Source organism: Telmatherina bonti (genome assembly GCF_933228915.1).
Source record: "Telmatherina bonti genome assembly, chromosome: 12".
Taxonomy (NCBI): Eukaryota; Metazoa; Chordata; class Actinopteri; order Atheriniformes; family Telmatherinidae; genus Telmatherina; species Telmatherina bonti.
The window spans coordinates 26,907,854-26,932,025 of record NC_136610.1 but is presented as its reverse complement, the minus strand read 5'-3'; the positions used below and the strand labels follow the sequence as shown (position 1 = coordinate 26,932,025).

The 24,172-nt window shown below is 37.9% G+C and overlaps 1 protein-coding gene across 1 annotated transcript; it reads left to right on the top strand.

Moving 5' to 3' along the window:
• Window positions 1-3,620: 3,620 nt before the first annotated feature.
• Window positions 3,621-23,789, top strand: LOC306763361 (putative methyltransferase NSUN7; the record flags this gene model as incomplete). Its single annotated transcript, XM_079250147.1, has 13 exons — window positions 3,621-3,966; window positions 8,607-8,665; window positions 14,045-14,175; window positions 14,320-14,472; window positions 15,071-15,254; window positions 15,834-16,068; window positions 17,207-17,350; window positions 17,722-17,823; window positions 18,913-19,048; window positions 19,155-19,208; window positions 19,868-19,991; window positions 22,671-22,926; window positions 23,371-23,789. The coding sequence occupies 13 exons, from the start codon at window positions 3,621-3,623 to the stop codon at window positions 23,787-23,789; spliced, it is 2,343 nt and encodes a 780-aa protein (XP_079106273.1).
• Window positions 23,790-24,172: the final 383 nt, after the last annotated feature.

The following is a 24,172-nucleotide window of genomic DNA, read 5'->3' as shown; positions in this document are numbered from 1 at the left end:
ATACTGAACTATTATGTAAAATTGAGAATTTTCTGCATGAGTGATTCAACTTAACCCTTTAAACCCTGGCATTTTTGCATTTTTGTATTTTTGTAATCTTTATTGCCAGGTCAGATTGAGACAGCAAAGCATAAAATAAAGTGCTATGTTTGCATTTTAGTTGCAAAAAGCATATAACAAGTATTTAACATAGCAATTTAAAAACCAACAACTTCTTTGTGTCCTTCACATGCAATCACACATGCGCACACACACACAAACACACAAAATGTATGTGTACTGCTTAGTTCAATTCAGAGTCACTGGAATGCTGGAGCCTCTCCCAGCAAATAAAATAAGCAGGGGTCAGTGTACACCATGGACAGGTTGACGGTCAATAAAATAGAATAAAATAAGATAAAATAAAATAAAGATAAAAACTAAACTAAAATTTAAATAAATAATACTATTTCTGCCTATTGAAAACCATATGAGACAAAAAAAAAAAAAAAAAAGAAATAATAGCAGCTAAAAAAAAAATTTATGATCTTTTTTAGCCTGTTAGTAAGCCTAAACTCCACCAAATCTAATGCAAGTGATACACAACAAATGCTGTGGAAGGCAGCAGTACCAGTAATGGTGGACAACCCATTACAGTTGCCCACTAATTATATGATTGGTAGTTTGATCCCTGACCCCTAACCATGCTAAATAGTCCTGGGGGAGCACGCTGAAACCTAAATTGCTCCCAGTAGCATGCCCTGGATTTCTTGTCAGCTCCACAGCTATTAGTGTGTGTAAATATGGGTAACAAGCTACATCTTGAAGTGCTTTGTTTGACAGATTTAAGTTTAAAGACACTGAATAGAGTATTGAGTAGAATTTTCAGATCCTTCTTTGATAGTATGATAAGTAAAACTCTTGCTTTTACAACGCTACATAAGTAGTAAGTACAACCAGATTGTCCGCCAAATGTGGGCATTAATAGGAATAAAATTATCGGTTACTCCCAGTATATTACCATTACATGCAATATTTTCTAAGATACATTAAACATGATGTTTAAAATCAATTTACTGCTTTCATTTATGTGTAATTTTAACATTTTCTACTTTATATTTTTGGCTAATTTAAGACCTGAATCAAACACTGTTTCCAGAGTCCTTTTTAGTGCTGCAGTTACTCTTGGGAATTGGTGGGGAGGTATTCACATGGTTGGCATTTGCATTTTGTGTCGATTGTTGTCAAGTGTCACTCTATGGAACAACTTATCTGAGGAAATGAAAACTTGTAAAAATCTTTTGTTGTTTAAAAGTATGTTTAAAAGGAAGGTAATGAGTGAGTACCAGGAGGAGATGAGGCAGTGAAAACTTCATGGCCAGGCACATGCACCGAGTGTCAAATTTCTGTCTATGTATTATGTGTTAGAAGTGTATTACCTGATTATGTTTGCTGTGTAAAACACATGGTTGATAACAACATGTTAAAATGTATTGAAGTCATGTGATCGGGAAGAGCGGGGGGCGGTCGGGAGTGCGTTGGGCCTGTCTTTGTCATTGTCTTGTCTTGTCTTGTCTTGTCTTGTCTGTGTTGATTATTGTGTAAATTTTGTAATTTTGTTTTGTGTTATGCTGCGTGGTGTGTGAAGGGGGTGGACTAAAATAAGCATTGCTTCTCCCATCCCCCTTTTCAAACCAAAATTGTAAAAAAATTTTTGTAAAATTGTTTTTGTAAAATTGTTTTTGCAAATTGTGAATTTGGTTTGAAACAAATGAATAAACAAACAAACAAACAAGTTGTCAACCCCTCAGGGAAGCACTCACCCCTTTACAAACATTTAAGATTAACAAATTCAGGCGTTAATGCTTTTTGCTGCTCTGGAGTGGCAATATGATTAAATGAAATGTGAAATATAAAACTGTCAGACAAATTTTATGTTGTCCAATATCATATGTTGTAGTAGTCATGAGATCATACAAATACCTTTAAAAAGAAACAGAAGGACCGAACTTCATGTTCAGTACACCCTCCATGGTTAAATGCTGCAACCTTCAAAACAAGAGTTTCCCTTCTTGGTCTTCACCCTTGTTTGTGAGTTGCTTGGCAGATTGGATGATTGCGCTCTCCCACACATATTGGTCATTTTACACATTATTCCTTTTTTTTTTTTTTTTTTTTTTTACTATCAGGGACCTTATAGTATGTGGTAGACCAATATCCAGCAATAGTGTGGCACCTCCTCCTCATGCTGGGCAGTCAGAGAGGTGTTGGTCACCATAGTACATCCCAGTTGATCCCAAAAAGTCTTCAACAGGTTGGAGGTCTTCACAGCAAGCCATTCTATATCCTCTCCACTACCACAATTTATGAGGTACTTTTTAATTGTCCTGGGTCCGTGGGGTGCAACATTGTCATTCCGGAAGATGAAGAATTGTTTCAGATCATTGAAATATGGGATAACCTGTGACTGGAAACATCTGGCAGAATTTGAATATCCCAACAACAGTGAATGCCAACAAGAGAATATTGCAATGGATTTTGGCACATAAACTACCCAAACGTCAGTTGGTAGCTCTTAGAAAAAGTGTAAAAATACAGAAATGTCCTTTCTGTTTAGTTTATATTTAATGGCAACCACTGGAAAAGTAGATAGACAAAAGATGACTGGTTAAAAAAGAAGGGAACCAGGAGGACGGTGGTGGGGGGGCTCCTTGTCTCCTCCTTCCAAACCACTTCTGTGCACTCTCCCCATTAACAAGCTTCAGTTTGGAAACAAGAGCAACTGTCCCCACCACTGTTGCCTGGCGCTTTCTGGTGTACGTAATATGCTGCAAAAACTTCAAATAAACTGAGGGTTTTATTGGTTGACGGAGGACGTCCAGGGGAAAAGAGATTAATTCTTGAAGGGGACCTTGAAATTAGCATGCAGTAACCATGGTGATTAAAGCACGCTAATCCCAAAGGCTCCACGGAGTTGACAGACAGCTGGTGAGTTTGTTTTAAAGGGGAAATTCTGCCCCGTTTTTTAGATTTCTTGAGATACACTTGTATTTTTAAAAACGTATCCCGATAATGCGACTCAAGGACTCAGATAGGACGTAAAATAACAATCCTCGAAGACATATGTTGTCCTATACCGGACCGTTGAATTTACTGTTAAAAGTCGCAGGACAACAAACAGCAGTTAATAATACTGAACTTACTGGTAATTGTGGTGAATAGTTTGTATTAATTTTGGAGGAGAAAACAGGTATTTTCCCAGGCACGGTGATTGGAATGACACTGAAAAGTCACATGTGCTTTATGGAATCAGTGTTACAGTTGATGAAAGCTAACTTTGAGTAGCAAGAAGAGTTCACGTAAAGTTTTAACAACAGTCCAAAATGTATCACTAGGGTAAGTTAAGTTGTTGGAAATGATTAAATTCGCATGCATTAAATGTATTTGTATTTGTATTGTTTACATTCTAGCTAGAAATGTTAGTTTTTAGGCACATTTTAAACAATTTACCAAATGCAGTCTTTACTCATTGTATTACACAGTGTTAAAGTCACGTTTGTTTATTTACGTATGCATGTATGAGTCTTACACATTTCATGACATCTTTTCAGGGGTCAGAGAGGGAACTTATTTGCTAAAAAATGGTGAAAAATAAAAGAAGTCAAGGGCGCCTCAAAACCACATGCAAGACAAAAAAAGCTGATTCCCAGACTGCAAGCAGCAAAGACCTGACCCTGCAGGAAGATCCAGCTGACAGCATCACCCCAGCTTCTCCACCTGAGCCCCACATCACTGCCAAACATCCGCTGGGATTCCCAGACAAAGTTTACTTGTTGGCATCAGTTATCTTCCAGAATAACTATCTGGAAAAGCCAGCTACACATCGATTGGTAAATTATGGAAAAGGCCGAGGATTGCCATTACCAGAGCTTAAAGACAAGGAGCTGCAGCATGCAGGTTATGAGCTGGCCTTCAGTGCACTTAAATGTAAGTTTTTGAATAACTAGGTCAAATAATAGTTTAATTTATCACAATTCCATTCAGTGATAATGTCCTATCTTTAAGTTGTTTTCAGTTTCTGTTTTAATATCAGTTGTGTCATAGATGCATATCAGCCCTCTTACATGTAAATTATTATCAATAGTATATTTGGCTCTTCAGTTAAAAGTTTTAATGTTAAATTTTTGGATTTCAGTGTTAACTATTTTCAGTTGGATTCCGATTTGACAGTCCAAAACAAAGTTACTAATCCATGGCTATTTTGTGCAAAAAAAAAAAGCACAATGAGCTTCTAGTCTAAGGGACAACCAATCCTTAGATACAGATTTGAGAGTTGTTTTTCAAAAGAGATTTTTCTACAAAGGAATATGACAAATATTCAAAGATTGAATAAGAATGAGTGAAATGAGGAGGAAAAAAGTGACCTTTAGATTAATTAAATTGCTAACCTTGCTTTATATTGTCATTTCTGTATTTTGTGTGTTTAGATTTTTGAGTGACTACACTTGGAAAGTGTTTTCAGCATCTGCTGTTTAGATTCATCTCAAATACCAGAAAATGCTAGTAAAACGTATTTGATTCCTCACATACAAAACAGCCAATTCAAATGATAATGAATAGCTCTGGTGAAGTTAATTGACAGGTCGAATTGGATATAGATAGATTGATGAAGGGCATGTAGAAGAGACAAGATAAAAAAAAATGCTTGAGTGACCGTGGGGAATTCTGTGTGATGCTACAAATCAATTTTACCCATAATCTGTTTACTGGGACTGGGTGACCGAAGTCACAGGGGTGTGTAATCACCATGGCGATAAGGGAGAGGAAGCGAGCCAACTGCTAGAGCAGGAAGCAGAGGAATCGATTTGGCATGTTCTCAGTGGATAGAGAGGTCAGGTATCAGGAACACCCTTGTAGCCTTGAATGATTTTGTTCACACTCACTGTCCATCTGCTGAATCTGGATAAGCCTGAGCTTAGCTGTTTCTCAGTTAATGCAGCTCACCTCAAACAATCCAACATTGAATTCAACACCTTGCTTGTATTAGAAATGCAGGTCTTGGTACTAACGTTATTGGGTAAAACTGACAAGATTGCCAAACATAATGTGGGAAAACATCACCTTGATCCAGGGGTGGGAAACTCCAGTTCTCGAGGGCTGCAATTCTACATGTAATAAGAATTTCCCTGTTGAAACACACCTGACACCTATCAGACTTAATTAATTAAATAGAAGTCAAACTCTGCACAAGTTTGCTAATTACCCATTGATTTGAGTCAGGTGTGTGCAGCAGGGGAACTCCAAAGACTTGCAGGATGGCTGCCTCGGGGTCTGGAGTTGCCCACCCCTGCTTTAGCCCCTCAATCTTATTTTCCTGTGTACACTCATCTCCACCTTGATATTTGCTGTTTCCCCAGTGAGAGCTTGGATAATGACCTGTTTGTGCAGATTTGTTCAGAGCAGAAATCTATTCTTCTCCAGAGTATTTAAAAATAAACATTTATTTTAATCTGTCAGTTTTATGTTTGGGCTGTTCTTCCCTCCAATCTAACCGTAGCCATATTTAGTTACAGTAACATTAATGGTGACTTAGAAATTTTCTGGTCATATGTTTGCATCTTTGTTGTGTTTACCATGTCATGACCGTGGCTGTGGATAAAACTACAGCCTTAAAATGAATTTTGCTTTTCTCCTTTCCGCAATCAGGCCAACCTCTGTTGCAAAAATTAATTTTCTGGTGACATACATTCATACCGTCACACCTACTATATATGCACCGATTCAAACATGTTATTCATGCACTGTCCTGTAACAGCTGATTCAAAATTGAGTTGAGGTCAAGAAAAATGCTTGAGTAGCAAATTCAGAGGACAGTGGCAGGGAACATTTGTGATCTTGTGATTATTACTTGCTCATAATAAAAACATTGCCCAGTGAACTCCATATTTTAGACTATTAATGCAGATTTGTCTGTTACTGTAACTGTAATCCAGTATTAATAAAAAGGTAGTTAAGTTAACTGATGTAAAGTTGGACATTTAAAAAATAATGCTGAAGCTCAAGGTACCTGAATCACAATAACTTTTTGTCAACTATTTGCCTATTACTCTGCCCAGTTTTCTTTCCTTATAGTCTTCCGTTTTTGTATTTAAAATGAATATATCTGAGTGACTATCTTCTTAATCACTGAGCCAATTTTCTGTAGTGTTCTCATGCAAATTAATGTCTTTCTTTTTTTGTTCTTTCTTTCTTTCTCATTGTCCTTACTGTCTGACTGGGCTGAAAGACTTAAATAGCTGAGACAAGCTGCTGTCTGTATAACAAGAGAGGTTCCTTGGACCACTTTTAGCTATGAAACAAAACAACCACCTTTTTTTCCTTTTCTGTCCTTGACCACTATCATATCAACTACAACTAGTCTGCCTCAGCAAATGTTAAATTGTAAGATAGATCGAACATTTTAGCTCTAAGGTGCATGTATAACTTACAGCAGGAGCCTTTTCTTAACATGTCCACTGTTAGATTAATGTGCAATTGGGTGTAGTGTTGTGGAACACTGTGGGACAAAGTCCTGGAAACTGCATCCAAGCCCAGCTCTTGCACCAATGGATTTCTTTGACTAGTCACCATCAGTCACTGGTTATTGTTGAAAACTTGGATAAAAGCCACAAAACATACAGACTCATCATGAGGCTTGCAATGAATAACCCCCCCCATTTTGGAGGTTGCATTTTTTAGGTGAAGTCTCACTTTAAGCAATTGTTGCATATCCCAGTCAGAATCAGGAAGTTCTGCATCATCCCTCAGGTGAAACCCAGCATTTTGTCTGCTGTGTAAAGATGTCTACTGCAGGTGATTTATGGCTGAAAATTTTCTGCGTTTTACTCAAATTTCTGTGTGTGATTTATGGCATGCAGGTGATTTTGACCTCTATAGACCCAGTCGTCATGCCCCCCTCTGGGGTCTGGTTGGCAGTGTGGAGTGAGTGCTTATCTGCTGAGGGCTTATCTCTAAGACCTTCTGTAGTAATGGCAACATTTGTAAACCTTAGAAGCTATAAAAACTGCTACTGATGTTGTATGGCTGTGCTGCCTCAATTAAAGATAAGCTCTATCACATGAAAACATATATTTGTGCAACCAAATGCGGGCGTTTCTATGAGTGCATGTATCTGCATGCAGATATGCGTGTGTGTGTGTGTGTCCTGCCCTTTAGGGGATGCTCAGTGCATTTGGCTGAGACCCATAGAACAGTTTGGCATGATTTGTTGCGATAAGCAACCAGCAGTGTGTCTGGTTTCCATGGTGTCTCAGTGCATGAGATTTGTCTGTGAAGTAACATTCTACAGAGAGCAACCAAACATGTAAGAGGCTTTCTGTGCATACATTTTAAAACTGAAAATGTGGTTTCACACTTACAGAAACACATGAATCTCATTTCCACCTTTTATTTGCTTCTCTACAGCGTCGTAAAGGGGTGTTTTCCAATTTCACTGGACGCAAATATACTTTAGAGAGAAAAGTCCTTTTTTCCCCTTTGCTATGTGTAGTGAGCAAACACTCCACTTGCAGACGGACTTTTGGAGACGTCTGTTCTTTAATCCCAACATGATTGACTGAAAAGTGTTGCTTTCTTTTCATTTCCTACATCTGAAAATTGAAAGGCACCTGTTCACAGACAGGATAGACAGACAGGTAAAAAATAGTTTTTTGTATGTAAAAAATACAAAACAAACAAACAAACAAAAAAAAAGATACATAAAACAAACATACTGTGTTTGTAATAATAAGATTATTATATGCATTTTCAGTACCCTGTCCTAATCTTACAAAGCCCTGTTTGATTGTTTAGTTTCACTCAGAAATTTGTCATTTAATGGATGTTTAACAGCATTTGTGTTAGTTTTAGATAACATCCCTTCTACTTCCCCAGTACAGATCACTCTTTTAAATGTAGCTTCAGTATATATTAATACTCCTAATATTAGATAATAAAGACTGATGGTAGACCAAATCTATCAAAACTGCATAAACATAAATGTGTGAAACAAGATAATCATTTAAGTTCACATATTAAGACACTTTGGACTAGTTTAGAAAAAAAGTCTGCATTCTGTATTTGGTTTCACTGATCAAGTTTTGTTTGATCATGACTCTTGTTTATTATGTCTAATTTTATTAATGTCATCAGTCTTTTGATTTCACACCCATCCACCATGAAGACAAATGGAAAAAGAGTCAAATGAAAAATCAGATTAGCTCTAATTATGCATCAAATAAGCATTTAATCATGGGAAATTAAAGCCTTGATGTAATTAAATTATTTCTTCTAAATGGAATCCCCATCATTTAGGGAGCCGTAATGCCTTTCTGTATTTTTTAAGGAAGTGTTTTCATCATCAGATGTAGGTCGTTGCAGCTCAGCTTTTTATCAGTAAGAGATAGGAGCCATTTCTCGTGTCTTTTTTCTTGCTACACATGAAGGAGTCTTTATTGTTTTCCTGAGATAATTTGGTGCTAATACTAATGTGGTTCATTTCACTCACACAGACTATTAGTGAATGAAATCCCCATCATTATTCTGTCATCCTCTATTTACTCAGCATTAGTATTTTTCTTTCTGCACAGATCAAGAGCTCCTGGAGGACATCATGACTGACAGCTGTTTTTATCCCACCCAACCAATAGTAAGTGAGTGATATAGTTGGAGCTTTTAAATTGCACAGTAATTTAATACTAGTAAAGATATTTAATCCCTTGGTGTGTGTCAACATTATGTATTATAAAGGCACTTTGAACTAAATATCCTCTTGAGAATATTTTGGTGTTTACCATGTTGCCCTTGCATGTGGTTTTATTTATTTCCAGAAACCCTCCAATATTCATGTGTTAATTTTTAATCTCCATATAGTCTTTGTTCTTTTCTCTTTGATTAATAAATGTAATATTGATGTATTACACTAATATACTCCTTTCAATTCACAAAGCACCTTGTTTCATTTGTATTCCAAACCCCAGTCAATGATAATCACTCCCCTTGGAGTAACACATAAAAAGAAACTGTGTGGTTGAGTATATTTGGCTGTCTTTCTCTAGAACATGCATTCTCAACCAAAACATCCCATTAATTAGTGATGAAATCAGAATGGTGTAACAACCCTGGGCCAGTGTTTGTTTCAGGCATTTAAGTGTTCTGCACACACTCATTCATCAGTCCTATCCCGAGTGCTGAATGTCATTATTGTGCTCTGCTGTCGTAAAAGAAAGATTCCCAGCAGAGCTGTGAACCTGCAGCTGTTAGCAAGCAGAGAAACACCCTGCTACTTAAATGAAGAGGTATCCTCTGGGGGAGATTGGTATGTACTTTTGCCCTAGTTTTAGCACCCCACATAAAAGAATGTGTGGAAAGAGGGAGGGCTTCTGGAGGTATTTCTCCACCATTCTGGTTGGTGATAAAACATGCACAGAATGCTGCTGTGTGTCTAGTGAGCTGGTTGAGGGGAAAACTAATGAATTCAGGAGGTGGTGAATGTGTAAACAGAAGACGGAGCTGTCAAGAAGCATACAGACTGTAGACAACAGGCATCTATTTCAGTGCTGGCTTAAACGTATGCAGACACATTTGTACTCAGATTTGTGTTTGCAATGCAATTTGCTACATGCACACAGATGTAGCCTCACATTGTAGCCTTGTGAAATATGGCCTTTGGGTGAAATGAATGGCTCTCCCTATGTGTTGTTGGCAGGTCGTTACTCTGCATCTCTCTTGCTAGACAATAAAGCTCAGACACAATGAGACAATGTTTGGAACTCTCCCTCACCTTCTTTTAACACTGCTGCCAACTATAAAGTTCAACCTTGATAGAGAGGAGAAAGAGGTGAATGAGAGAGAACAGGCCAGCAGTAAAAAAAAAGGTACATGAGGGTATTGGAAAAAAAGTAAAAAGAAAACACTAAGCTATAGATAGACTTTGAGCCTGAAGCACATTTAATCACAATAGAAAGGGAAAATGAAGCCCAAATCTCTTAGGAAATAGCCTGTGATGATGTAAAGTCAGGTAAAGCCAACATTTCAGGTGCAAAGCACACTTAACAGGACTCAGGGGCCAGTCCCTGCATAAAATGAGTCATAAGAAACTTTGAAGGTGCCATTTATAAATACAACTTTTATGGAAGAAGCCATGTATATCCCTTTTGTTGTTAAGCATATCTAATTTAATTTCTGCCCTGGTTGAAATGGTGCTCACATCAGTCCAGACAACACTGTGAGACTCTACTATTGCCTTCTTAATGATTTGCTGGATAGTATGAGGTGTGGAAGTAATGAAAATTGAACTAATAACAATAGAGATGTGTGATGTGTGTGATCAAAAAAATATTAGTATTAAAAAGCGGGTTTCCATCATAAAAGATTGCTTTCTGATTAATCTTAAACTGATTAATAAGGTATTTTTCATTTAATATGATTTCATGCATGGTCAGGTTGTTCTATAGGCAATATTTCTTTACTTAGTAAGTACTTTGTAAAGTACTAGTAAAGAAGAAGTGCTTATGAAGATAACACAACTCCACAAACATTTTCATTCAACTTTATGAAATGGGTTTTATAACATAAAAGTTTTGTATTTCACTTTACATTATTATAATTCAGTTGCTTCCAAAGGCCACACTGCTGAAATGATAAATATCCAAAACTGTTGGAATTACTGTGTCAGTGATAAAACATGCCTGTTCTTATTATATTACAGTAGTTTTAATTAAATCACTTAGTAATTTTCAGTTTACATAATTTTTCACTGCCCCACTTTTGAACTCAGATGACTCTCTGTTGCAACCATTTAATTTTCATTTCTACACATTATAGAGTGAGCTTCACAATCCTAGCTTGTAGTGGGGACCAAGTCTGCAGTTGTCCCGCTCATATTATGCCAGTGTCCAGAGGGAGGGGGGGACTTGAGAAAGTTTAAGTTCAACAAGGGTCTTAACATGCCAGCTTCTCTGCTTTGCAATGGTTGCTTGCGATAAGCTTTAGCAGTTGCAGTGTTTACTTTTTCATTATTCATTACCCATCATTCAGCATGGTAAACAAGAGCTTGAAGTCTCAGAGTGAATAAAAGGCAAGTACAATCGCTGGGCAGGTCAACATTTTTATTTGAACATGTTAGTTAAAGGGTAGACTATATCTAAGCATATCTTATCTTCAGGTAAAATCTACCTAAAGATGGATGTTGTGGTTTAATTGAGTTTAAATGTGCTAAAAGTATGTTTTCCTGTCAAACACATTTTACCCAAAAGTGGAATATGACTTTCAACAAATGTCTCTATGATTATTGTCTCTAAATATGAGAAGGTTATAAAAGCAATTTAAAGACTTAGACAGTGGGGCTCCAAAGTTTGGGCACCCCTGGTAAAAATTTATTTTAATGTGCAAAAAAAAGCTAACAAAAGATGGAACATCTTCAAAAGGCGTCAAATTACAGATTAGACATTCTTATAACATGTCAAAAAAAGTTTGATCTTATTTCCATCATTTTAACTTTTAAAATAACAGAAAACAAAAAATGGCCTCTGCAAAAGTTTGGGCACCCTGCATAGTTAGTACCTTCTATTCCCCCCTTTGGCAAGTATGACAGCTTGTAAACACTTTTTATAGTCAGCCAATAGTCTTTCGAATCTTGTTTGAGGTATCTTCACCCATTCTTCCTTGCAAAAGTCTTCCAGATCTTTGAGATTTCTGGGCCATCTGTGACACACTGCTGTTTTAAGGTCTGTCCAAAGACTTTCAATTATGTTGAGGTCAGGAGATTGTGAAGGCCATGGCAAAACCCTCAGTTCATGCCTCTTGATGTAATGCACCCTAGATTTTGAGGTGTTTTTAGGATCATTATCTATTTGTAGAAGCCATCCTCTCTTTAACTGCAGCTTTTTCACAGATGGCATTAGGTTAGCATCCAAAATTTGCTCAAATCCCATTGAATCCATTTTTCGTTCTACTCGTGACATGTTCCCTGTGCCACTGGCTGCAATACAACCCCAAAGCATAATTGATCCACCCACGTGCTCAACAGTAGGATAGAGGTTCTTTTCATTAAATTGTGTGCCCTGTCTTCTCCAAATGTACCTGTGCTCATTCCGGCCAAAAAGTCCAATCTTAACCTCATCAATCTACAAAACTTGTTTCCAAAATACATCAGGCTTGTCTATATGTTCCTTTGCAAATTTCAAATGCTGATTTTTGCGATAAGGACGTAAAAGAAGTTTCCTTCTGATGACTCTTCCATGAAGGCCATGTTTGTACAAGTACCTCTTTATAGTGGAAAAGTGCACCACGACTCCAGTATTAGCCAGATCTTCCTGGAGGGATTGTGCAGTCAAACTTGGGCTTTGACTTGCTTTTCTTACAATCTTGTGAGCTGTTTTGTCTGATATTTTTCTTGGTCTTCCAGATTTTGCTTTAACTTCCACTGTACCCAGTGACTGCCATTTCTTGGTTACATTCCGAACAGAGGATATTAGCATCTGAAAACACTTTTTCTTACACCCTTCTCCTGCTTTGTGAGCATCAACTATTTTCAGTTTCAGTGTTCTTGACAGCTGCTTAGAGGCTCCCATGGTGCCGATTGTTGAGGCAAGGTCAGATGAGTCTGAGCATTTAAAACCTTTGAGATTGACATCACCTGGTCTTTCCAGACACGAACTGTAAACAATCCAGGACACTGTCAGGTCTCTGTTGTCAAATTGGGGGCGTACAAGGTACTGACTCTGCAGGGTGCCCAAACTTTTACAGACGCCATCTTTTCTTTTCTGTTATTTTAAAGGTTGAAAGGTGGAAATAAGATGTAACTTTTTTTTGACATGTTATAAGAATATCTAAACTGTAATTTGATGCCTTTTCGAGATTTTCCATCTTTTTAAAGCTCCTTATATGCACATTAAAATAAATTTTTACCAGGGGTGCCCAAACTTTGGAGCCCCACTATATATATATATATATATATATATATATATATATATATATATATATATATATATATATATATATATATATATATATATATATATATATATATATATATATATATGTATATATATGATATGTAATTACAGATTTCTCATTTTAATTTACAGACCAAGTTCATTATCTTAAACATTAGGATTTTTGTGATGGCATGCCATTTTCGATAAAAGTCATTGGGGTCAGAGTTGGCTGAACAATGTTGGCATATTTGCTGTGGTCAGTTTCTTGCTGTGGGACACTGTTTCCATGGAGCGCAGAGACTAGGAATTTTCCCACACTCAAGGGTTTAAATGTGGTAAAAAAGCAAGTGGGGCTTGAGGTTGTGATGGAGAATGAGAGCAAGAAAACAAAGTCACACAGCTTGTGTCAGAAATTGGCCTTTACGAAAATTATATTTTAAACCCATGGAATGAATAATAATTTCTTGCTAATTTCTTGTCTGCCGCATAAACCCTTGTAGCATTCTGGCCTCCGTGCCTTTTAGGCCGGGAGTGAGGATGTGGCAAGCTGTTGCTGCCATGGAACACCATCTGCTGTTAATGTGGCTGGTGCCCTCCCACCCTCAGGGAAATAAAGGTGGAGAAAGACAGAGGGCATAGACATATGAGAGAGAGAGAAAGAGAGAGAGAGAGAGTGATAGTAGCAAGCTACAGGGAGAAAGATAATTGTAGAGGAAAGGCAGAGGCATAACTCAGGCTTCCTCCTAGGTTTAATTAAATGGCAGAAGTGGGGTCATGACAGGACATCCTTGAGCTAATGTATGTGTCAGTTTCTTCAAACTCAATACGATTTAGCCCCTAAGTCAGTACAAATGAGCAGTATCACTGCTTAGTAACTCATATTAGGTCACCAAGAAATTGCACTCTTAAAGTCATCAAATTTTGATGTGTTGACTTTTAAGGGGCAACTATTTTATGTGTATGTTAGCCACATTATGAAAGAAAGAAAATAGTTTACAAGACATACTCCTATTGTTCTTGCCTTTGTTCTGTTCTTTTGTTCAAATCCAAGTCCTTAATTAACACTACTTTTTTCCCTTATGGTCCAGCGAGATGACCAGATGAGACTCGTTGCTGTCATGCTCTATGACTTCCAGGACAGAACGTTTCTTCCAAGGCAACGCCATGAGGAGGAGGATATCATTCACGAAGTTCGACATGTGGAGAGTTATCTCATCAGGTACACAAGGGTATACAAAACCACAAGAAGAACAAGATAAAATAAACTCAAACAACTTAAAAAGAATTTTGAAACAGGGAATTTGATAGTGGGAAGGAAAAAGGAAAAAAAAAAGTATCTATATTTTGCTTTTTTTGTGTAAAGGTTCAAAATCAAGCTGGCAGCCTCTCTGGCCCGCTACAGGATCAAACATGATCTCTCAGCTATTGAGTGTTTCTTGCCAGAGAGTGTGAAGAAGAAGCAGGAGAGGTCAATCAACCTTCCTCTTTATGCATGGGTCAACACACTGAGGAGCAGGTCAGCAAAGCTTACACAAATGATAACACACACCTTTACAAGCACACTTGGACATAAACACAGGAATATACATCAAATATACAGCATACATCAAAAATGTGCTGGCATCCACACATACCTACATTTAAACACACCGCTTCAACTCAGGGTGCTGCCTCATGCTTTATGGACCAGGTACCCAGTTGACAACCAATTAAATGGCTAGACCATGTATATGTGTGTATGTGCATGTGTGTGGTACACTTTATTGTGAATGTGTGTGTGGTAATGTGTGTTGTTGCACAAGCCCGACAGGCTGATTCAGTTAGGTGTAAATCCTGCTGTAGACAGATTCAATCAGCAACACCTCTCATTCAGCTCTGGGACTGTAAAGGTCACCTGTTGGGACAAGTGGTGTGTGCTTCAATTCTATGTGTGTTAATGGACTTTACTGCACATATTCCTATTGAAGTTTTTTAAAAGGCCAAATAAAAACTCTACAAACTATTATAACCCATAATGATAGCCTCTTTCTCCTACCTCTAACACTGTTCCTTTATCCCTCCTCTTGAGCTTCCACTAATCTGCTCTTCTTGCCCCTCCTCTCTTTTGCTTCAAGTCTTGAAGAGGTCCAAAGTGTTCTGAGGAATGTGGGCTTCTCACAGGTGGAATCCATTGGGCAATTGGAGGGTCAGACTTTCTGCCAGGATCGCCACTGTGGGGATACGCTTGTGTTCCCAGCTCAGGTGAAAGCTCAGCTTTACTCCACCGAACTGCTTAGTGACCACAAGCTCATCATCCAGGTACAAGCTGCACAGAAAGAAGTTTCTGACAAAAGTTTCTGTAGGAAACTATAGTTTTGGAAATCTCCTCAGATTTACCAGACTCCTAAGATATGTATGATTTCACCTTGGTGATAGACTTGCTCATATTGATTGTAAGACTTATTTCACTTAAGCGAACAAAGATTAATTTGCCGAGTTACAAATATTTCATATCCCTTCCTCTCATGTGACTGTACTTCACTTTGAGCTGTAAAGAATTATCTTGCAGGGAAAGAGGGGACATTTTTATCATTAAATTTCTGCTCCATAAAATTCAAGCTGTCGTTCAAACTGGAAGCAGCACACACCACAACAACATAATTAAATCTAATGTTGTGGCCATATTCGATCAAATATTCAGCACAGACTAATTAATGAACCTACCCTCTCATTATTTTTTATCACTAATTGCCCGAGTCTCTACAACACACATAATTTGAGCTATTTTCCTGCTTTTTAAATGTCCTCTTAGTTTATTTCTCATCTTACAAAAGTGTATTGTTAACTTGGATTTTGACATTTGGGTCTCTATGAGAAATTAACTCAATGTGTTTCTAGGATAAATCATGTAGCCTGGGCCCGAATGCAGCGTGCTCCCTGTTACCAGAAGAAGGAGACATTCTCATGGTGGGCTGCTTCTCTGGCCTCACTGTCTCCCACACAGCCTCCCTTATTGCACAGAGATATAAACCCAACAACAACAGGGAGTCAAGGGTCTACGTTTGTATCGGCAACTGCACAGAGGCTCAGAGAGAGGCGCTACAGCTCACAGTCTCCACTATGGGTTGCAAGAGTAAGCACAAAATGGATGTGTCCATAAGAGTGTTTACTTTTTTCCCCCCAAATATTTAAGACAGGAAAATGTAGGGAAGTACAGAAAATGCCTGTCTTTGTCTTTTTAATGACATCGTATTCTGCCTTTTTCCTTTTACTTCAATTACAGCAAAAAGAAGATGATTTATAACCGGTAATTCTAATGTCAGTTTTAATGGAAAACCATAGTTGTCAACAACAAATGTATGTTGATTATTTATTTATCAAAGGTGCAGTATGTAACAAAATTAAAGGTCAGCAACAGATAGATGTAATATATCAGTAAAAACTGTGTTTCTGGTGGTGTCTAATGATTTCACTGAAATAAATGTTATGCAAAAATTAGCCATTTAAATCGACATGCTATTTGGTCCACATACATGGCAGCTGCCACACTTGTGCCATCATTTTACTACAGTGTCTATGAATGACAAACAACTTTAAATGAGATACTGTTGAGCTTTGAAGCTGCACTAACAACTTTGCTTAATAGTAGCTAGAGCATTGTTTGGGATAAGTAAAGGCTGAAAAGGGTCATAGAAGACAGAAAAAATGTGCACAGTTTGAAATATAGTAACAATCAAAAAATTTGGAGACACTGTACTTGGAAAGTGTTTTTCAACTTTTGACTCGTACTGTAATTACCTGCAGTCCAGTCGGCACCGCACCTGAGGTGACTAGAATTGTTCGCCAATAATCCATGTTTATATCTGGAAGAATTTTGGCCACTGACAGCAACCATTCAATCACAAATATGCTTTGCCTTTGAAGTAATTCCCACAACAATCTTTACCACTAAATTTGAGTAATTCTGAACTTATCAGTAATGTCCCTTAGATTGCTAAAAAACAAACAAACAAAAAACCCCAAAACAAACAGATTGAGTCTGCTGAGGTTTTAGGGTGTATGTAAATATCATTTGCTGATAATGGCTGCCACCCCTGCTAATCATTAGAGAGACAATTAGAGAGATGGAACTGATGTGAGATTTTTTATAATTGCAAAAGATGCCCCACAGCAAGGAAAAACTGTGTAGAAATATTGTGGAACAATGTGAAAAGAATGAAAGCACAGAGCACCGAGTTATCTTATACTGTTTGTGTGTGTGTGCTGCTTAGATGTGCAGCTGATACAGGAGGTCTTCCAGTCTTTGGAGAGTGGTGATAAGCGGCTTCAAAAGGTGCGAGTTATCCTGTTGATCCCCAGGTGTTCTGTGTCTGCAGTCAGCAACCCCGTAGAGTTCATACTGCAAGAAAATGGAGGTAGCGATCTTGCACCACAGAAATGCCATAAACCATGGATTTAAAAGATACACATTTGAGAAATCTATGCTACACCCTGTCGAGACAATAAAACACATTATATGCTGCTGGTTTGGCAACAAAATTGAGAATGTTGTGGATACACACTGACAGATAAAGATTGTGCAAGCTCATATTTTCTATATGCAAATAATCTCTGTATTTGTCTATAGCTTGTGAATGAGGAAGAGCATTATGAATTTCAATTTCCATTTTTACTAAAGCCTATCCATTTATTTATGCACATTGTACATATTTTAGTTGTTTGAAAAGATCAGTTAATTAAACTGATATTCTGCTCTGCTGAAGTGCTCTTTTTTTCTTTTTCTCAGACACATGCTTGCTGCAGGACCTGTCCCATGGTTCCATATCCCAGAGCAAACTGGAGTCTCTGGTTGCACAGCAGAGGAAAGATATTGATCATGCCTTGAAGTGTGAGCGTACAACCCTTCTGCTCTCATGAATACATGTAGACTCAGACATGTGCACCATATGATCTTAGCCTCAAGTATGTAGCCTATAACACTTTCAGACACAATGAAGCTTTCTAATAATCTAATCTCATATGCCATTAAACAGAAGCCAGTGGTGTTCCTTGGAGATTGTCTGAGTTTTAATTAGGAATGCTTATGTTGCCCTGTGCTGGTCAGCCATTGTCTTCTTCAACATTTCTTGCCATGTCTTTAGCTCTTAGGCATTTGGTATGAATGGTCATGTCATAAGGACTTGTTTTGTTGAGTTATGTCATTTTGTTTTATGCACATGTTGCCATTACGTTGTGTGCTTGGTTGCTTTCTCTTCGATTGCCAATATATAGCTTGTTCGGTAGCATGTTAATTGGTGTCCATGAGCTATGCTTCTTAGCCTCAGTTCATCTTGTGGTGTTCAATCCTAGTCTATCTGTGTTTGGTCTCCATCAAGTAGATGGAGTCGTTAGGTTAGGGAAATGTAAACCAACACCTCTAATCACACTGCTATTGACCAGCCCTAGCCAGGGTAGATACTTTCTAATAGAATGGGTAATTAATGGTAGATATGTATTGAGTGCTATGCCTCAATTAAGTCGATGGTCTCATTTCAGTGTTTTCCTGTGGGCAGACGCAAAAACAAGTACACAAGGAAAGACACACACCTCCAGAGTTTTCATATCAGAATATATGTCTCAGATCTCTCACATTCTGTTCTCAGACTCAGTTGCCTATAAGTGATATTTCACATCAGTTTGAAGCTGATTTGCCACATCTAAACAAATTCTATTTCCTATCTGGAGAGGGTTAATTGTGTCTGTCTGGGTGTAATTAGTTGGAAAGAAAGAAATCAAACATCCAGTGGAAGTCAATCTGCCAGCAGCCTAACAGATCTATAAGCCAACAGCAGCTGAATTAAATGAGCAACAAACATGTAAAAACAATGCTCAGGAGTCCATCTCTTCAAAGAGAGCACCTGAGTATGAATAATTAAATATGAATGTTAAAATTAAAAAAAAAAAAAATGCTTAGCTTATTTTTTGTTTTTATGTGAAGTTCCCATGGTTTTGGCAATAGTGTACACGACCTGTTCGTCATACTCAGAGGAAAACATGGATGTAGTGAGGACTGCCCTACAGCAAGCCAAAGCCTGCTCAGACCAGGAGGGGGAACCAAAACAAGCAACCTTCAGGTCAGCCTCAGTCTCTTTACGCGGGTGTGCTTTGGCATCTGTCTCTGCCTATTTGCCTGTCTGTTTGTCTATCATCTTTTTAAGATGTTTTTCTATTTCTCCTCAGAGAAGATTCTCTCAAAACCTCTTCAGACCTCAGCCAAGAGCTGAAGGAGATCCAGTGAAAATAATAATCAAATATGTCTCTTCATATCTCTAAATGCCACGAGAAGGCCCAAGAAAACTGATTTTCCATACAACTTGGATTGCTATTTTTGCAATCTTTTTTTCTCAGTATTTGTGTAGTAAAGTACAAAGGTCTTGTTAAAGTTTAACCATTCCTGTGAAATAAAATGCAACAAGACTGACTCTTTGCAGAAAGTTGTCCTGGTGTGCTGGCAATGCCTCAGGCTAGTATAAATAAAACACAAGTAACATTATTGGTGTGGATCACACTGACTTTACACAGACATCTTCTGCTTGAGTGTATTTTAGAAATGAAACAATGAAAGTATTAGCCACAAGAAATATCTACAAGAAAAAAAAACCAACTGAATTTATCTTTTCTTCATTAGATATGGAGTTTATGGTTTTGGATTGCTGGTCAGAGAAATCTTAAAAAACATTAATTTCGGTACAACAGGCTATGCAATGGGGCTCTGTCACATTTAGATTGCAAAACCAATTGTCCGATTACATGTAATAACCAAACATTAAACAGTTTTACCAGTATATTAGTCAACTTTAGTGTTCTGTTGACTTTGTATGCAATTGTTGGTTCTTTTTTAAAGCAGCTCTCTTCTGAATATTTTATGTGCTGCTTGTGCATCTTTAATTCAGACCAGGTCCTCCTCCCTTCATCTCCTTTGACCATGGAGAGACCACAGAGGAAGCAGAACCCTTCTTCGTGTCGGAAGCTTCAGAGCACAGCAATGGCTGCTTTCTGGCTGTTCTCAACAGAGAGGTTAGCATCACTTCGGAGAAAGAGAACCTTACAAATCAAGCAGAGCCTTAAGGGGTAAAAATAGACATATGACACTATATTTCCAATCCTTACTGCAGGCCAGCCTGTATTACAACACCATATAGTCAATTAAGAAATGTAATATTTTACCCGGTATAGTTATAACAACTGAATGAGTGATAAAGAATATAGCTAAACTGTGAAGAAAATGCTGCACCAACAGATGAGCAAACACCAGTACTTTTAAAGCCAACATAACATGAAACTTAGCCGTTTTTTCTTTTTGACCTCTAGCTGCGGTCTACAAAAGTAATTTCATAAAGAAATAGAAAGTCAGCATGATTTTATTGGTCACTTCTTGTAAGGCATTGTGAGGAATCTGTGAAAACCAAGAAAAAATGATACCACTTGTCCACTTTACCTGCTTTCAGGAAATGCAGCCAAAAAGATAAGAAGGGACAAACGTAGCAACTCGTCCTGGCTAGCTGTCTCTTAAAATTCCATTATCAGCCCTGGACCTGACCATTTGCTGTACCTTTACAATAACATGGTGTAATTATGCCAACTTCTTGTCATTTACTTCATTCTTTAAATGTGTAGAGCACAAAGGATATGTGAGTATGATCTCTGACCTTTTGAGCGATTGCATTTAGGAGAAACACTGGGTAAGGTGTTATATTTATGCCAGCTGAGAAACTCCCTTCCCCTGAGTCCTGAACAATCAACATAATCTTGTCTCTCTCTGGTACACACACTCACAACAGATTTGGATGGAAATAGTCAGAAAAATGTGGTAATTGAGAAACCAGCAGGTGGAAAAGAACACAAAAGCTATGTTTTAATGTTTCTGACATAAAAAGATGAAAATGAAGGATGGTGGAAGTTTGCATCTTCAGAGTGACTTAAAATAATACAGTTGGTGGTTTTGGATTTGTGTAGTTTAATGTTATGTGTGTAAATATTATGAATCTGCTAAAATTTTCTGAATTAGTAATGAAAATGAGACAGATATGTTAATGAAAAAATTTGTATTGATAGCAGTTTTCATGTATGTATCTGCAAGAAAGCTTTCCGATCATTTTCGCAGTTAGCACAGGTAATTTTCAAAGCTTCACAAAGTCTGTACCTCGGTTTTGTAATTCAGCCAAATCCATCTGCTCAAACTCTAATTACCTGTCCCGCCTTCCTTCTCTACTTGAGAGAGATACCGGATAGTTAGAAGAGCTAGTATCTCATCAAGTCTTTGTGACCAGTCTTCTCCACATCCTCATAATCTTCAAGGTTTACAGCATTACCACCTCACATTATGAGATCTGCTCTTATGCCTTTGATGCAAGTTATTAAGCCATCGTACCCCCAGAGGGGATGACGGAGCTTTCTCGCACTGTTGTGTCTGTTTCTCTCTTGCCATCCATCATGTTTTATACCTCCACAGACAGGAATGAAAAGATAATCAAACTGCTGTAATGGTGCCTCAAACAGTATTTTTTTTCTCCCTGCTGCCAATAAACTTAGCTAATCAAAAGTTATTGTGGCACTCTGAAAGTATCATAAAAATAGCAATTATAAAAGTGTTTGAATGCTATCGGCTGTCATAGCTGTGCACTGTAAAGCTTTTTATAAGCTTTCTGTACAGGAACAGCTTGGGACAATAAAGACAATCCAGTGATGTGTTTCAGACCTAATTTTCAAAGAAAGCAGGTTGCATGGCACATGCAGCTTCCTTTAAATGAAATTTAATGATAAATGATGGCTTTGGACAACAATAATACAAGATTCAAAGCACTACATATTATTTTAATTGGTCTTTCTTTTTTAAAATTCACTTTTATGAATTTAGATGCTGCTATGCTATATTGGATGTAACGATACTGGATGCAAGCACGGAATAATATTTTATCTCAGCTCCAGGAAATGCTATAGTTAAGTTTAGTTGGGTAACTCTGAGTTTTACAGAATATAGCTTTATTGGTTAGTGGAGAAGAAGAGGAAGAAAGATTTACCAGGGTGAGGAGGAAGAAAGGAAGCCAAGGCAGAGTGTCTGTTGAATAATTCAGTGCCTCTTGTCTGTATGAGTTAACGTCAATGAAGTTCATGGTGTCTGCAAAGACTGCACAACAGAGAAGCCTCTAAAACAATATTTAGCTGTTTACATATGGTCTTTTCATGGACATGTACAGATATGCAAAATGCACATGAATGGACGTTTGTGCTTCCGTGATGCAAATATACGCCTATATACAGTAATTTAAAGACATGTCGTACTCACACCTTGTGGGATTTGCATGAAAGTGCAATCAAGTATAAAAAAAAAAATCACAGAAAAACTCACACAGACTGCATGTCCCAGTAGTGTACACTGTGCTTGTGAATAATTCAAGCATTGATAGCAGCGGGTTGCAGTGTGGCCTGCTGCTGAGGTAGCAGGTGACCCGGCAACCAACAGCAAGGACATGATGGCTTTCCTGTCTTCTCCTCTATAGACAATATATGAGTCCTTTATAACAGGTTATTGTCAATTATGTTATATAATGGGTCACAGTCATTTGAAACTTGGATGGAAGTTGATTGTTGAAACAAAATGTTTAAACCAAATGTTTCATTTATCAGTTCTTTTTTTACTTGACTTGTTAATGCTTTTGAAAATTTATATTTGAAAAAATCCCTCCATATTTACAGCCTGAGCCAGTGATCAAAGAGGAACCAGAGGAAGTAATTGCCAGAGCAAATGCTAAAGGCATCCTGGACAGGATTGGGTTAAACCACTTGACCAGAAAAGAGCACCATGGAAACACCAGCAAGATGAAAAAAGCAGCTCATGCTCGCAGTTCTCAGACCCATCTCTCTGCGAATATGCAAAGCAAAAACCTGCAAACTAAGGGTAGCAACAGTGCTGTTTCATGTGGACACCAGGATTTAAAACAATCATCACAAGGTATGTGTAGGCATCTTTCCTATTTCTAGAGTCAGACATAGTCATGAGGACATGCACTATAGTTCTTTTGGGGAATATATTGTACTGCTAAATAAACTTTTTTGCTTTTTTGGAAAGACCAGAATTGATAAGAAAAGGTTTACATCTTTCCAGTGTGCATCTGTAGAGCTTGGTCTGCGTCTTTCCATGGAAGGAGATGGAAAAAATTATGCATTTAAGGCTCCTGAAAATCCCCAAACTCATTTTTGTGTACCTTTGGGGATTCGTTAGGTTCTTTTCCACAGTTTTCAGTTTTTGCACTAAGCTAACTGGTTGCCTAACTGATAATGAGGAATAGCAAAAAGTAAAGTTTAGTTTGAGTAGAAGTAGTTCATCATGCAGTGTCTTGCTATTTTATACCAAACATCCAGTTGTCTCTCCAACCTCATTGTTTCAATCCTTCAGGGAAACCCAAAGCACTGCGCTTGCAGACCTTAAAGAGCCCTGTGTCCAGCTCTCTCTCCTACTCCAAACAAGAATCCAGCACCTCCTCCTACTCCACTAAAATAGAAAACAGCTCAGCCACTAAAAGCATCACTTCTGTAGTCAACAACGCAACTGCCACCACCACTGCTTTACACACCACTGGTCTTCCTGCTACCCCTGTTTTTCCAGTTGTTCGTCCTCGTAAAGTTCAACAGGAGGTTCTGAAGCCTGTATTGCTTGTCCTGCCTCCCGTTGACTTCCCCAACTCTCTCGCACCCCAGCACAGTCGCACAGGGTTCAGTCCTAGCCTCAGCTATAACAGGTGGAGGCTGCCAGCTCAAACTATATCCCGTGGTATCTCCAAGGATACCATGGACAAATGCCGCCAACTGTTTTGACCTCTCAAATAACTGTATATTTAAATAAAGTCAGACATTTCTACTTCAAAATTCACAATGTATACAGTGTTACTGAACTGCTTAGTCGCACAGAGAATCTAAAGGTCAAGTCAGTCTATATGCATCTGGAACCATTATTACTTGCCATTATCAATGAAATCTTTTAGTGCCATAAAGAACAACCTTGCCCTCGTCACAATAAAGTCAGACTGCAATGTATTCACTGGGCTGGCCAATGTTATTTACTGGTATTATATTCTGAAACATTAAAGGACAGTCAAGAAGCTGTTCTCTTTTTTCTTTTGGTAATGCATTTATTGTCACAACAGATTACATTTACATGTGTAGAGATGGGTGCCGAACAGAAATTAAATAATGTTTGG